The sequence below is a fragment of the Globicephala melas genome, chromosome 19 (genome assembly GCF_963455315.2).
Source record: "Globicephala melas chromosome 19, mGloMel1.2, whole genome shotgun sequence".
Taxonomy (NCBI): Eukaryota; Metazoa; Chordata; class Mammalia; order Artiodactyla; family Delphinidae; genus Globicephala; species Globicephala melas.
In genome coordinates, this window is record NC_083332.1 from 17,644,448 (window position 1) to 17,661,274 (window position 16,827).

Genomic DNA, 16,827 nt, shown 5'->3' on the forward strand with positions numbered 1-16,827 from the left:
TCTCCCCCAGCTGAGAACCCAGCACAGTGGAGACCCAGCCCTGGGCCCTTCCCTGACAGTCAGGCTTCTTCCCCAGAGGCTGTCAGCGGGTTCATCCCCAAGGCTGAGGCCGCCAGATGATCATTAAATGTGAAACCCTTCCCAGGAAGCAGCTAATGGGGTGTGCACATCTCTGTCCTCCTGGCCCAGGTGAACCCCTATCTGGAGCCCCTTAAGCTGGAATTACACAGGAGGTAGAAATAGGGGGTGATAACACAGCCCCCAGATGGAGGCCTGGCCCGCCATGAGGACACAGGCAATAGGAAGGAAGAGTGAAATCCGCATGGAGCTGGTGGGGCAGACTGGGGTAAAGATCCAGATGGCTGCTAACACGACTTTGATTATTTTAATATTTTAATTGAGATTAACTCTCGTGCAGTAAAATACTTACATCTTAAGTGTACAATTAAATGAGTTTTGAGTCTTTCAGGATCAAGTACGAGGTGGGAGAGTTCATTCTTGGTGGTTCCGTACGCCACAGTCAAAGGAGGAATTGGGCCCACAGGGGGCTGGGGAGGTGGCCCGAACCCACCAGCCGACCTAGCCCCCGGGTCCAGACTTAGGGCCCTTGGTGCCCTGACTCGGATCCCTGGTTTCAAGTTTGCTCAACACGGGAGCATCCCCCTCTAAGTCAGAAGAAACACCTCTGGGATTAGATTCATGGAGGATTTCAAGCTCTAACCCTGGCCCTTGATTTAACTTGGAGGGACATCCAAATTGTCTCTTCTACTTGCTGTACCCATGAAGAGAAGCAAAAGATTCTCTTTTTCTGAGGCAGCCCAGGAATTCTGGCAGGGACACGCTGACCAGCTCACCAGGGACCAATCCAACATTTATGATGTGGGTGGGGACACAGTCCCAAATCAGGAGCCCACTTGGGATTATAATCCCCTAGGGGGAAAAGGGCCAAGAATCACAAGGTCCAGTGCCTATTAGAAGGAATGAGAAAGTGTATTTGGAAGCCAGTCAACTATGAAAAGGTCAAGGAAGTTACCCATGAGGAAGAAAAAACCCATTCTCTTTCAGGGACAGCTTGTGGAAGGCTGTTAGAAAATCTACTAACAGAGACCTCTCCACTCCCAAGGGTCAATCCCTGCTGGGACAACACTTTACCAGTCAGTCTGCCCCTGATATTAGGCAAAAACTCCAAAAGTTACAATTAGGCCCTCAAACCCCTATGTCACAACTCCTAGAGGTAGCCTTTGGGATATCTAATCATCACAATAAACTGAGGAGGAGGAAAGAACTCAACATGAAAAAAGGCAGGCCAAGGTTCAAGCTAAACTGATAGCCATTGCTGTCAGCCATGCCTTGTAACCTCAGAGCAACCCAAAGGGTGAAAGAAGGTTCAGCCATCAGTCTGGAGATGAGACCAACAAGGCGGAATGTTTCATATGCAAGTCAACTGGCCATTGGGCCCATGAGTACCAGAAGGAGACCCCCGGGCCAAGCCCAGTCTGCAAACAGACCGGTCGTTGGAGATGGGAATGCCCGCGGTCCCCAAGGGGTAGGGGGGCTCCTGCTCTTGAGATGGCCATGCTGGAAGACTGAGGCAGCCCAGGGATTCTGGCAGCTCCTCCCATGAGATGTCTGTCTCCATTGAGGAGCCCCAGTGGTCCTTGATGTAGCAGGTAGGAAGATCAATTTTTTAAATTGATACAGGAGCCATTTACTCTGTCCTGGTTTCTCAGGCTGGGCCTCTTTCCTCTAAAAGCTGCACAGTGACGGGTGTCGATGGAAAGCCTCGCACCCAGTACTTTACTGGGCCTCCCACTTGCCAATTTGAGCAGCATTTGATATTACATGGCTTTTTAGTTGGGCCTGAGTGTCCTACCCCACTACTGGGGAGAGATCTTCTGGGCTCTCTCAAGGCCATATTATGGTTAGGAGGCCCCGAGCAGCCCCTTATCTTGACCCCAGCTAAGGCAGATCAACAAGAAGAGGAAGGGCCTATTCCCAGCCATACTCTACAAGCAGTAGCATAACTACAGTTTGGGACAAAGGAGTCCCTGGGAGGGCCATAAATGCCCAACCGGCGGAAATTAGCCTTAAGCCAGAAGCCACTTACCCTAACAAGAGACAATACCCCATAAGGTTAGAGGAAAGAAGGGGTTACAATCCCTCATAAATAGTTAAGACATGGCCTCTTGGCGCCCTGTCAGTCTCAATGTGATGCCCCTATTCTGCCAGTTAAGCCAAACGTGTGATACAGGATGGTGCAAGACCTGAGCAGTAAAAGACGTCGTGGTCCCTATTCACCCCCTTGTGGCCAATCCTTATAACGTACTAGCCCAAGTCCCTGAAAATGCTAAATGGTTTGCTGTGCTGGACCTCAGGGCTACCTTCTTTTACATCCCAGTTCACCCCCCCTCACAATATCTGTTTGCCTTCAAGTGGGCTAATTCCCACTCGGGCCAGATGAAAGAATACATCCAGACAGTACTACCACAGGGGTTTTGGGACAACCCACCTTTGTTCAACCAGGCCCTAGGAAAGGAACTAAGGGAAATACGCCTAAAAGAAAGGGCTATTCTACAGTATGCGGAGGATACATTATTATGTAGCCCTACCATGGAAGCCTCAGAGGAGAACATCACTGAAGTTCTTAATTTCCTTGGGGCCCAGGGTTACAGGGTCCCCCAGAAAAAGGCACAAATCTCAAAGCAACAAGTTAAATACCTGGGTTACATGATAAACTCTGGAAGAAGACAGCTGTCTCAAGATAGAAAACAAACTATATTAGGTCTCGGTGCCCCAAAGACAAAGAAACATCTCCATACCTTTTTAGACATGGCAGCGTTTTGCAGAATCTAGATCCCAGGATTTGGGCTAATGGCTAAGCCCCTATATGAAACCACTAAAAGCCCCGATACAGAACCATTACTTCGGACTGGGGAACAGGAAAAGGCTCTTAATAGTATCAAACAGGTCCTCGCTAATGCTCCTGCTCCGGGTCTCCCCGATTTTAAAAAGCCATTCATTTTGTACATGGCTGAAAAGCAGGGGACAGCTCTGGGAGCCCTAATACAGAAGCTACGTTATTTTTCCAAACAACTAGATTCTGTGGCCCGAGGTCGGCCTGGCTGCCTTTGGGCAGTAGCTGCCACCACTTTATTAGTGGAAGAACCTAACAAGCTTACCTTTGGACAGTCACTGGAAGTCTGGACACCCTCCCCCCATCAAGTTCCAAGGTATTCTAGAGATCAAAGGTCACCACTGGCTAACTGGGGGCTGCTTTCCTAAGCGCCAGGCTTTACTTCTTGACTCCCTAGAGGTAACCCTCAAAACTTGCCACACCCGGAAAAGGGAACCCCCTTACACTCTTGGTGGGAATGTAAATTAGCACAGCCACTGTGGAGAACAGTATGGAAATTCCTCAAAAAAACTCGAGTTCCCATAGGATCCAGCAATCCCACTCCTGCGTATACCCAGACAAAACTATAATTCAAAAAGATACATGCACTCCTGTGTTCATAGCAGCACTAATTACATTAGCCAAGACATGGAAACACCATGGAATGTACTCAACCATTAAAAAGAATGAAATAATGCCATTTGCAGCAACATGGATAGACCTAGAGGTACTAAGCAAAGTAAACCAGAAAGAAAAGACAAATACCATATGATATCACTTATATGTGGAATCTAAAATACAACACAAATGAACATATCTGTGAAACAAAACAGACTCTCAGACACAGAGAACAGACTTGCGGTTGCCTGGGGGAGGGAAGGTTTGGGAGTTTAGGATTAGCAGATGCAAACTATTATATATAGAATGGATAAACAACAAGGTCCTACTGTACAGCACAGGGAACTATTCAATATCCTGTGATAAACCATAATGAAAAAGAATATATATATATATGTGTAACTGAGTCACTTTGCTGTATAACAGAAATTAAACACAACATTGTGAATCAACTATACTTCAATAAAATTTTTTCAAAGATTGCCACAATAAGTAAATAAATAAATGTTTTGATAAATACATACCCCTACCAAGATAAAGAGCACTGCCATCACCCCAAAAAGTTTTTTTTGGTGCCCCTTCTCAGTCAATCCCTTCACCATATAGGCAACTATTAATCTACTGTCCCTATGATTAACTGGCACTTTCTCAAGTTTTATGTAAATAGAATCGTAAATTCTGTACTGTTTTACTCTGCCCAATGTGAGGTTTCATACACATGGATGTAAGTGTCAGAAGTCCATTCCTTTTGGTTACTCTGTAGAAGTCCATGGCCTGGATATGCCGCAGTTTATCTCCTGTGACAGACAGCTGGGCTGGTCCCAGCTTTTGTTACTGTGCTTAGAGCATCTGTGAACATTTGTGTGCAAGTCTTCTTGTGGATATTGTTTTAATTTCTCTTGCTAAATACTAATTTTTCTTGGATAAATACTTGGATTGTTGATAACCTGGCTTCTCAAATTCTGATAAGATGACATAATTTCTACTGTTCTGCTAACCCCACTGGGCCCTTCCTCTGCCAAAAATTATTTTGTTACTCATATGTATTACAGATATCTCTTTCTGGTTTGTAAGTTATCTTTTTTTTCCCCTTAAGATTAAATTTATCATTCAATACCCCTATTTGCACAACCCAGAATCTGCCCAAAAATCTAACAAAATGTTGAAGGGACTATAAGCAAACTGTAAGAGAGTCAGGCAACAGGGCTGCTTAAAAAAGACACATCCAGGGGTTTCCGTGGTGCTGCAGTGGTTAAGAATCCGCCTGCCAATGCAGGGGACACGGGTTCGAGCCCTGGTCCGGGAAGATCCCACATGTCGCGGAGCAAATAAGCCCGTGCGCCACAACTAGTGAACTTGCGCTGTAAAGCCTGAGAGCCACAACTACTGAAGCCCGCGTGCCAAAACTACTGAAGCCCGCTCGCCTAGAGTCTGTGCTCTGCAACAAAGAGAAGCCACTGCAATGAGAAGCCTGTGCACCGCAATGAAGAGTAGCCCCGGTTGCCGCAGCTAGGGAAAGCCCACGTGCAGCAATGAAGACCCAATGCAGCCAAAAATAAATAAATAAATAAATCTATTTTTTTTAAAAAAAAGACTGTAAAAAGCCACATCCAAATATCAAGGGCATTCCTACACAGCAGGAGTACAGGAATTTTAAAATAATAGGAAAATTATCCCACTCACCATACCTAGAAATAAACCCAGCAAGAAATAATACAAGACCTAGATTAGGAACAGTGTAAACTGACCAAAGGACTTGAAAGAGGACATAAATAAATGAAAAGACAAAAGACTCTGTAACAAAGTTCAAAGGCAAATGACAGAATGAGAGATAAATATTGATTGCATCTCCAAAAGGCAAGGGATTCTTATCTAATGTAAATTCTGCCTGCAAATCAAATAAGAAAAGCAAACAACACAACCGTAATACTGAGCAAAGGACATGGACAGGCAATTCACAGAAGGAATGCAAATGGCCAATAAACATAGAAGGATGTCCAACTCCACTTGGAAGCACGGGAAATATGGGTTAAAACAACGAGGTGGCATTTTAAAAAGCTATTCCTGATATTGGCAGACTCCAGGGCTGGCAGGTATGGAGGAGTAGGTTTTCCAGAACAGCTGGAAGAGGGGAAAAACGTGTGGCCTATCCACAGTACCATCAGCAATCCTCTCTCAACTTTGTCTTAGAAAAACTCATATGCTCAAAGAAACCTGTGTGAGGCGAGTAACATCCCAGGTTTGTCCATGGTGGTGAGATGCAGAGAAAACCCCAGACCACCACAACGCCCACCAACAAGGGAGGGGTCCTTTGGTTCATGCAACAGCCACAGCCAAGCCAGGAACACAGGAGAATATAAAGAATTTAGGGGCACGCACCTGGAAAGACTTGCAAGATGAAGTTGTTGATCATTGATGTGAAAAACACATGTACATGAGATTTATCCCAGGAATGCAAGGTTGGTTTAACATCTGAAAATGAATTCATGTAATATATCACATCAATAGAATAAAAAAACAAAAACCACATAATTATCTCAACAGATGCAGAAAAAGCATTTGACAAAATCCAACACCATTTCATGATACATACACTCAACAAACTAGGAATAGAAGAGAACTTCTTCAGCCTCATAAAAGGCATCTATGAAAAATCCACAGCTAACCTCATACTTAACGGTGAAAGACTGGATGCTTTGCCCCTAAGATGAGAAAAAGACAAAGATGTGTGCTATCATCACTTCTATTCAATATTGTACTGGAGAGACTTCCCTGGTGGTGCAGTGGTTAAGAATCAGCCTGCCAATGCAGGGGACATGGGTTCTGAGCCCTGGTCTGGGAAGATCCCACATGCCACATAGCAACTAAGCCCATGCACCACGACTACTGAGCCTGTGCTCTGGAGCCCGCGAGCCACAACTACTGAATGTCATGCACCTAGAGCCCATGCTCCCCAACAAGAGAAGGCACCACAATGAGAAGCCCACAAACCACAACGAAGAGTAGCCCCCACTCGCCGCAACTAGAGAAAGCCCGCATGCAGCAACAAAGACCCAAAGTAGCCAAAAATAAATAAATAAATAAATAAATAAAATTAAAAAAAAAAAATTGTACTGGAGGATCTAGCCAAAGCAATTGGGCACAAAACTGAAATAAAAAGACATCCAGAATGGAAAAAAGAAGTAAAACTATTCACAGATACATGATTTGTATATAAAAAGTCCAAAGGAACTTACTAAAAAAGTATTAGAACTAATAAACAAGTTCAGCAAGGTTTCAGGATATAAGATTAAGATACAAAACCAATTGTATTTCTATACATTTGCAATGAACAATATGAAAAAAGAAAACAATTCCATTTACAATAACACCAAAAAGAAGAAAATACTTGGGAATAAATTTAACAGAAGAAGTGCAAAACGTATACTCTGAAAACTAAAAAAAAAATTGTTGAAAGAAATTAAAGAAGACCTGAATAAAGGGAAGACATGACATGTTCATGGATTGGAAGACTTACTATTGTTAAGGTGGCAATACTCCCCAAAATGATCTATGAATCCAAAGTAATCCCTATCAAAATCCCAGCTGGCTTCTTTGCAGAAATTGACAAACATTCTAAAATACATATGTAAATTCAAGGGACCCAGAGTAGCCACAACTATCTCAAAGAAGAATTAAGTTGGAGGACTCAAACTTCCCAATTTCAAAACTTACTACGAAGCTGCAGTTATCAAAACAGTGTGATACTCACATAAGGACAGACATATAGATCAATGGAATAGGACTGAGAATTCAGAAATAAGCACTCATATTTATGGTCAATTGATTTTCAATAAATGGTGCTGAGACAACAGGATGTCCACATGCAAAATAATGAAGTTAGACCCTTACTTCACATGATATACAAAATTAACTCAAAATGAATCAGAGACCCAAATGTAAAAGCAAAAAATTTAAAACCCTTAGAAAAAAATGTAACTTAAAACTTCATGACCTTGGATTTAGCAATGCAATCTTAGACACCAAAAGCATAAGCAAAAAAGGAAAAAAAAACAGATAAATTGACTTGATCAAAATTACAAATTTTTGAACTTCAAATGACAGTATAAAGAAAGTGAAAACTCACAGAATGGGTCGAAATATTTGTAAATCATATATCTGATAACGGACTTGTATCTAGAGTATATAAAAAATAATTACAATGCAATAATAGAAAGACAAATAACCCATTAATCCTTTAATGGGCAAAGGATCTGAATAGACATTTCTCCAAAGAAGATATACAAATGGCCAACATGCACATGAAAAGATGCTCAACATCATTAGTCATTAGAAAAATGCAAATCAAAATCACAGTGAGATACCACTTCAAACCTACTAGGATGGCTATAAAAAGGTAATAATAAGTGTTGTCAAGGCTGTGGAGAAATTAGAACCCTCATAATTAAGGGATATGGGTTTTTTAGGGGGGATAATTTCATGTGTCAACTTGACTGGGTCACTAGGGTGGCTAGATGTTTGATCAAACATTATTCTGGGTGTGTCTGCGAGGGTGTTTCTGGCTGAAATTAACATTCGAATTGGTAGACTGAGTAAAGCATATTACTGAGTAATTACTGAGTAAGTTAATTACTGGGTAAATACTGAGTAAAGCATATTACTCCCTAATATGGGTGGGCCTCATCCAATCAGTTGAAGACCTAACATTAAACCCTTACGAAGCACTTTCTCTATGTGAACTAAGGTCATGAAAATAAGTTATGAAAATAACTCATTTAGTCCTTAGGACAACCAAATGAGGTAATTATTATTATACTTGCCATTTTACATGTGCAGAAACTGAGTCACAGAGAAGATAAGAAATGTGCCCAGAGTTTATCACTGGTAACAAATACACACAGCTAACAGCTAGTACATGGCAAAGCAGCCTGGTTCCAGAGTCTGTGTTAACTATAACACTATATTGCTTCTCACCTATTTTGGTCTATACATTTCTTATTTGAACTTTCATCAGAAGGATGTATTGGTATGATTTCAAAACTTTATTTAAATCATAATTTTGTCATCTAATCAAGACAATTCACTCAACACTATCAAAGGAGTCATCAATCAGTGAAAACGGTGCTGTCACCACATTCCAATCCACAGTCACCATAATTCAAAGAAGTGGATTCAATGGGTTGAGGGGAATGCTTGCAACCCCTCACACACACCCCAGTACTCTCACTTATTCTGCCTCTCTTAAAACCTTTCAAGGATCCAAAAGCTTTTGCATTAAAACAGTGGTTCTCAATTGTTTATCTTGAGATCTCTTTGTACTCTTAAAAATTATTGAGGATCCCAAATAAGTTTTTGTTTATTTGGAATATCTATCAATATTTGAGATATTAGAAATTAAAACTGAGAAGAATTTAAAATATGTATTAATTCATTTTAGCATAACAATAAGCCCATTACATGTTAAATAACATTTTTTATGAAACTATTTACAAAATAAAACAAAACTGAGTGAGAAGGATGGCACTGTTTTACAGTTTGCAAATCTCTTTTGTGTTGGGTTTAACAGAAAGCAGCTAAATTGTCATATCCACTCCTGCATTCAGTCTGTTGTGATATGTTATTTTGGTTGAAGTAGAAGAAATATGTCCTCATATGCCCTTTCCATAGATGGAAAAGGGAGGAGTATTTTAACAGCCTTTTCCAGAAAATTGTGAATACTCTTCTTTTATACTACACCCAAACTGAGTAAATGGTAGTGTGGAATCTGAAACCGTACCAATGAACTTTTCGTGCTCTGTTACACTAAAATACACTGGTAGACTGTCCTCTTTAAATGGATCATGCATCGGTCATTTGGAAAATATTGGCTCACTGAATTACGCATATCTTCCAAACGTTGACTTATCTCATTATACAATGTCAAAAGTATATATTCATTAATATAACCACCAATCTCATCAGAAAGATTTTAAATATTGGAAAACTGTCAAACTCATGATGGTGTATAAAACTGTTCTAAAATTTTAGTTTTCACTTGGAAATTCAGATGTTATTGTTGGCAACAAATACTGTCAGTTGTTTTCTTTGAAGTGATAGGTTCACTTTATTCATTTTCAAGAAAATGTCTATTAAATACCCAAGTTTGAATAAGCATAGTTTGCCTGCCAGTTATCTTCTCAAGTAGAAATGGTGTTCCACGAAAAACATGGTCTTGTCAGCTGACAATCACACAAGTACTTTTTCTCAGAACAACCACTGTACCTCGGTACTCAGCAGAAGTGCTTTCTGCCTACTGCCCATTTCCTCACACAAAATATTAAAAGTACTTGTGTTAACATTTAATAAAATTAATAATGCTTACTGCTTCATAAGCACATTCTTAAGGGAATTTTTTTTTTTTCTGTGAAAGTGTGGTAGTGTAGAATAAATATAATGACAACTAGGGCCCCCCGGTGCCACTGCCTTGATTCCTGCTCAGGTGCCAGCGGACTGCTGTAGCACATCAGTGCAAATGTCAACACAGTGATAAAGCGATGTAACAGTATCATTATGAAAATAGATTTGACCGCCTGAAAGAGTCTTAGGGACCCCTAGGCGTCCATGAACCACATTTTGTGAATTGCTGCCTTACAGCATTTGAAAAGACAGGCTAGCTATCCAAAAAAACCCTCAAAATGCATAATCCAATCAAGAGAACGTGGCCAATTTTTTAAAAGTCATGTGTCCACAAATGCCTATTATATTCCAAGAATCATTAGGTAAATAGACATATGTGGCTCCCCACCTCTCGGGGCTTAATTCTCTTTGAGAAAATGGACAACAGACAAGGTGATTTCAGACCGTGAAAAGGCTGTAAAGGAAATAAGCAGGATGAGGTATTGGACGCTGGCCTGGGGGGTGGCAGAGACTCCTGGACAGAGCGTGGTGAGGGGAGGCCTCCCAAAGAGGTGATACACTTGCTAAAGGCCAGGAGATGACAAAGACCCATTTCAGCAAAAGGTGCAGGAAACAGCATTCCAAGCACAGGGCACAGCAAGCAAGAACAGCATGGCATTTTTAAAGAAAAGAAGGAGGGGTGCACTCAACCCTGGGCCTATTTGTCTTTTTTGGCTTTGCTCACTGCCCAGGAGTGCTCACCCTTGCAACACCTTCAGTTAACTGCTGCACGCAAGACTGGTGACCCGCAAATGCTTTTCTCCAGCTGACCCTCCCTAAGACCCAGACTCACACCCACAACCAACATCTCCCCTTAGCCACCTAATAGGTAAATGCTCAAAACTGACCTGGAATACCTCAGGCTAGCAGTAAAGATGAGCCAGAAAAAGAAAAAAAAAAAAAAAAAAACCCAGCGCCACAGTGACTCAAGCCTTATTACCAATAAACTCATCTCCAATTGGATTAGGAGGATGCTCCCAACAGAAATGCAAAGCTTCAAAGTATCCCCACAGGTTCTCCTGTGCAACGCCAATCAAAAACAACCAAGCTGCAAAGGGCGAGAACTGACCCCCAAAGAAGAGGGAGGAAACACACACACGCACACACACACACACACACACTAAACTCAGACCCGTGGGAGAAGGAGAGAAAGGAGCTGCTTCTGGGGCAGGTGGTCTGACTATTGAGAACACAGGCTGATACCATAACTGCAATTTCTGCAGCTCGTTGGGACTGTCCTGTTGCATCTGACTTGAATTTTGTTTCGTTTGACATGAGAATTCCTGGGTAACTTTTAATTCCAATGCTTCACTGCACCCCCAGAGCCTCCGATGCAATTTCTCTGGGTCAGGACCCACAACCGTCTACTTGTGCAGCCCCAGGCCTTAGCGTTCAGCCTCACACCGGGCCCTCTGGAAAAGCCGGTTCTAAATTTGGCACAGGAAGTCCCAAATTTCCAGCTTCCCTCCCTGGAAATTTCATTCTTTCATCAGCCTGAGGGTCACGCTGGCCGGGTTCAATCCTCCGCTCTCCCAGGTGCCCGTGACTTTGGGCCTCACTTGACCTCTGCAAGCCCCAGTCTTCAATCTGGGGAATGATGATCCGGATCGCGTGGCTGGAGAGAGGGGAGTAAGTCAGCAGGCCTATGTGAGAGGTGTCAGGTCCAGTCGGCCGCTTCCGGAATAAATCGACGGAGAAGTGCCCGGGCTCGGCCTCCCAACGCAGCGGCGGCGGAACCTGGGCAGGTTGCTCGCCCTGCGGGGCATCTCTAACCCCAGGAGTGTTCCCACGGCACCCGGGGAGTCCCGCGCCGCCTCCAGGGGACGTCCCCTCTGCTCCGGAGGCCGAGTCAAGGATGCCCCGCAGCTCAGTGAAACGCTAGGGGCTGACTCCGAGGCGGGCCAGCGCCCCACACCGCCGCGGGCAGGGGGAGCATTAAATTGGCTTCTTAAGCTGCCCCTCACACCCTCAAAGCGAGGAGGAACTGGGTAGGGGCGCAGAGCAAAACAGGGCGTGGGTAAAAAGAGAGCCGGGACGCTCGGTTGAGGCACCGCTGGGATTCGAACCCAGGATCTCCTGTTTACTAGACAGGCGCTTTAACCAACTAAGCCACGGCGCCGCCCGCACGACTACCGCGAGAGTCCGTTCCCCATCACTATTTACTGTATAGGCTGCGTGCACGCGCACAACTTTTGTCGGCGGCTGACGCATGCGCTCTGTAAGGTCCTCGTCGCAGGCGGCTTAGACCGAAGAGTTGTACTCGGAAGCCGGAAGCTCGGGCAGTGAGCAGTGGGCGGGCCCGGGCCGGCTAGTGTTCCCAGTGTTGCAGTGTCAGACCCCGGCGTGGAGCCAGGGTGGCCCATCTTTGGGGAATGCTCGCGAAAGATCTGGTCTTCGGCCCTCCAGAACTGACGCAAGCTGTCCGGCGAGGCCGAGCCCCGGCCCGGTCCGGAGATCCAGGGCCCGCTAGCGCGGCCAGGCTGCCGGCTCCCCAGCGTTGGATCAGGGCTCAACCCGGCCGTGGTCCCGCAGTGACCACGTGTCGGACCCATCACACTGGCGCCCTCAGCCTGGGAGGCCGGTTGCCCTCCTCGGCCGCACGCTGACCACCGGGGTCTCCGGCGCCGTCAGCTCTGGGGGCTCATCCGCCCGCCGGTGGAAACCAGACCCATAGCTTCAGTTGGGCCTCTTCCGCGGACCCTGAGCACGGGGAGAGTCCGGGGGCACTGAAGAGACCCCTGAGCAGGCACTGAACGATCAAGAGCTTAAAGGGGCCCAGGCCGCTGGCCTTAGAGCATCAACACCGTACGTGGAAGGTTTCCGCTGCCAGAGGAAGGCAAAGCCCTCCGCACTCAGGCGTCTCACTTGCCCCTCTGGGGCTCCTCACTCAGGCACATCAGCCACTTCATCACAACACTTTTTAGAGTGCCTCTGAGCAGCAACAAAACCAAAACCTGCTAATCCATTGACCCAGCGGTTTCTCCAGTGGGAGAGCCTAACCCACAGAAATGTAGGTTTCTGCAAAAGTATGTACACAAGAAGGTTCACTCCAGCATTGTTTGTAAGAGCTAAAAACAAGAAGCAACCTAACTGCCCGTCCCTGGGGACAGTGGATGCAGGCCAGACATCCTCCACAGCACTGAGGAAGAATACATTTATGTATGTCTTCATGTGCCAGAGAAGGGATAAGACTTCTCTTCCCAAAAGAGCCCAATTGCTGGGAGGCTGACGCAGTGGAGTTTTGCCATGTTCATGCATCATTCACGTAAATTAATGCATAAATACTGAACAGCCTGCTGAAGCTGGGCAGTCATCCTGGTTGTGACTAAGGAGGGTAGCACCAAGCACAGGACCTGCCCAAGCAATGACTACCAGGTTATGGTGCGCATGGGCAGAATTATGGGATGCCAATCAATGAACATTAAATAAATCAGTCCTGCAACTAAGAAAAGACGGAAATCCTGTAAGCCATACCAGATGGAAAAGGGAGCCCTTCACGTTTAACTGATACCTTGCTCTTTGTGAAGTAATTGATTACATTGTATGCGTGGGAGCAGGAAGGAGGCTGTACACATGCATGGGCATCCTGGAAAGTAAAGAAACTGGGGTAGAGAGCAAGAAGTATTCTGTGATGGAAATGCCCACCACCCACTTGCCTAACCAGACCTTCCTCTGCTCTGAGCAGTGACCATCTGGGAGCCTTAGCCAGGGAGGCACCCACAGTGCCACGGTACAGTCCACTCCACAGATGGAGCTACACGGCTTCCTCTTCATTCAACAACGAAGAGGCTGCGGCTGCTCTACAGGGCAAATCCAGAGACCAGAATGTGTTCCAAAAATGAGACAGGATGGACACCAGGGCATAGAATTTAGAAAGAACAAAAAATGTTTCTAGAATTCACATGCACACTTGTTTTCCAAAAGAATCTATATTTATTCTGCATATAAACTAAAGACAGAGGGATCCCCAAGGGGCTGTGGAACTGATGAGGTGGCACAGTGGTGGGAGCCCAGCCAGAGCGTGGCCCCTGCCCCAGCCTGACAGGCCCACCCGCTGGGGAGGGGCCCCAGAGAAAGGCCTGTGCAGAGCCCCGAAACCTATATGACAGGTGGCCTGTGCTCGAGTCACCCAAAGGCTCCAGTGGCCATCAGCCATCCTCACCCAGGCTGCACTCCCTTGACAGTGAGACCTCCCCCTCTGATGATGGTGAGGCCTCTGTTGACAAGTCTTTTGCATCGAACCGGCAGAACACACATTTGGTGACTGTTTCAGAAAAGATGTCACTTTCGTAGATGGAGAAAGGCCTGTCGCATTCTTCACACTGACATGAAATATTTTAAAAGAGTAGAAAGGAGGTGCTGATCAGAGGAGATCAAGGCATGCAGTTAGAATTCTCCCCCCTGATCCAACTGCCTTGGGCCGGGCCAAGGCAAGAGCTGCCTCCCCTCTCTGGGGCTCTAAGCGCACAAGGATAGAAACTGCAGGCCACTGAGAGGGAGTAAGCACAGGCTTCCTGCTCTTTTCCCTCTCAAAAGCTGTGCAGGTCCTTCCAGCTCATGTCCCCTGCTGTGGGGTCCCAGGGTGGCGGGGAGGAGTGGAAAGCCCCTTGATGGTGCTGAGGATTTGGGGTGGGTGTCTAACCTCACCCTCTGTTCTGTGCAGAGCAAAAGTACAGGGCCGAGGGGCTATCCTAACTCCCTGACATCCTGGGGATACCTAACTTTTGAGAATCAAGTAGGCAAGACTTCTGAACAAAGCAGGAGTTTTTTTCTAGATGACGAAGGTGCTGAGCATCCTCCTCTGTCTTTGAGCCGAAGCACCCAGAGGACAGTGGATACAGGGGCACAGCTCACTTGCAACATTTTCCCACCAACAAGTGAGCAACACTTGTGGGCTCTCAGGCCATGGGCAGAGATCTCTCGGGGCTGCCACCAAAGCACGGTCCCCCTGAGACGAGCCGGCAGGCGGCAAGCCCCTGCCCTGGCTCTCCAAGCCCCTGTGCTTTGCCGCTCTTGCCCGCTCCAGGGCACCAAAGCCTGCAGGAGAGATGGGGCCAACCCCGCCCAGGGCAGGTCTTCTGGGAAGTGTGGCCTCTGAAGTTTCTCGTATTGAATCAGAGCAAGTCAAATGCAGCGAGCTCGTCTTTGCTACAACTTCAGGTAGGTTTCTTTCTTTTATTTCTTTTGCAAGAAAGAAATTCAATCCCTTACCTGCCTTATTCTACAGCATCATTTCCCACGACCCAAGCCCAGAACAGCAGGGCTCAGAGGAAGCAGCTCCTGGGTCCCTCCCCAGGTGGCAGGTGGAGGACACAAGCACTGCTCTGTACCCAGTCAGCTTCCAGGGCCTACGGGCCGACATGGCCACAAAGGCCATGAGGACCAGCTGGCCACAAAGATGGGGTTCCACCTGGGTCCCACCCCTTACCTCCCTGCCCCCCGGTGCCATTCTCCAATTAGCCATCCCCAGAAGCAGTGGCTCCCAGCCAGGCCTTCTGAGTGGAGACAGGCCTAGGGAGCTCCAGGATTCACGAGGGCCCAGCAGGGACTCCTCAGCCTCTTGAGGTGGCAGCCAGGTGCCTGCAATGCGAGGCCCCAGCAGGGACTGGCCTCTACTGCCCAGGGCCAGCCCTGGCTATACCTGGTGAAGCAGAAGATGTACCCGCCATGATCATCCACTAGAGAATTGGGACCTGAGCCCCATCCATGGGAAACGGGGCACTGGGGACCTGGCCGGGGTTCTGCTGCAGGAGCGTAGGAGGCCCACACGGGGTCCAGCTGTGTGCCAGCCTCCCTCCAGGACTCCCTCCAGCCTCATCGCCTCCCACCCACCCTGCTCACTCCAGTCCTCAGCACGAGGCTCACTCCTGCCTCAGGGTCTCCACATGGGCTCTTCCCTTTGCGGGGATGTTCTTTCCCTAAAAGAGCTGCACAGCTCACTCCCTCACTACCTTCAAGTCTTTGAACAAATGTCACCTTCTCAATGAGACCCATCCTGACCACCCTTTAGAATGCTGCAACTGCCCGCACTCCCGCTTCCCTTTCCTATGTTATTTTCCTCCAAACTACTTATCATCATGTGATTTACTACATATTTTTCTAATTTCTTTATTCATTGTTTGTCTCCCCTTTTAGAAATGTAAGCTCCCTCAGGGCAAAAATGTCAATCTGTTTGTTCATAGTTTTATCCCCACTTGCCCAGTTTGTTCAAAGAATAAATTTGTAGAGAGAACTAATGAAAGCCTTCTTTTGGCTTCATTTTACCCAATACCAACCTGTTTCAGCTTTAAGCCCCGGGCCTTTTTATACTCGATTACCAAAGGAATTTGGTCAATTTCTTCAATATTCCATAGTCTCATGGTCTTATCCTAAAACAAGTTAAACAGCAAATCAGCAGTTACAAAATGGGTTCGTTAGGCTTGGATGACCCAGGGAGGGGCATGGCATCCAGGTTACACGTGGACAACTTCGACCTGCAGAGGGACAGTTAGGGTGACCAACTGTCCCAGTTTCTCTAGCACCATCCTAGCCTTAGCACTGGAAGTCCCACGTCCCCCAAACTGGAAGCAACCAACAAGATGTCCCTGAATAAGAGAATAAACAAACTGTGGTACATTAATGTGACAGAATATTATTCAGTGATTAAAAAAGAAAGAAATGAACTGTTAAGCCACAAAAAGGACATGGAGGAGCCTTAAATACAAATTTCTAAGTGAAAGAAGCCAGTCTGAAAAGGCTACATACTGTATGATTCCAACTCTATAACGTTATGGGAAAGGCAAAAATATGGAGACAGTAAAAAGGTCAGTGGTCGCCAGGGGCTCTGGGGAAGAAGGGGAGGGATGCAGCACAAGTGCAGCACAAGGAGTTTTTAGGACAGT

General features: G+C 46.0%; 1 protein-coding gene and 1 non-coding gene across 2 annotated transcripts in view; both read right to left on the minus strand.

Moving 5' to 3' along the window:
- Nucleotides 1-11,991: 11,991 nt before the first annotated feature.
- On the minus strand, nucleotides 11,992-12,065 carry TRNAT-AGU (transfer RNA threonine (anticodon AGU)). The gene has a single exon. It is a non-coding gene; the product is annotated as a tRNA-Thr (tRNA).
- A 2,029-nt stretch (nucleotides 12,066-14,094) lies between these two features.
- The window catches only part of WDR88 (WD repeat domain 88), a 36,354-nt gene continuing 33,621 nt past the window's right edge, over nucleotides 14,095-16,827 (minus strand). The window contains exons 10-11 of the mRNA XM_030874452.2: nucleotides 16,222-16,314; nucleotides 14,095-14,268 (exon numbers count right to left, since the gene is read on the minus strand). Of these exons, the coding sequence (XP_030730312.1) occupies nucleotides 14,095-14,268; nucleotides 16,222-16,314 (267 nt within the window). The remainder of the gene's footprint in view (nucleotides 14,269-16,221; nucleotides 16,315-16,827) is intronic.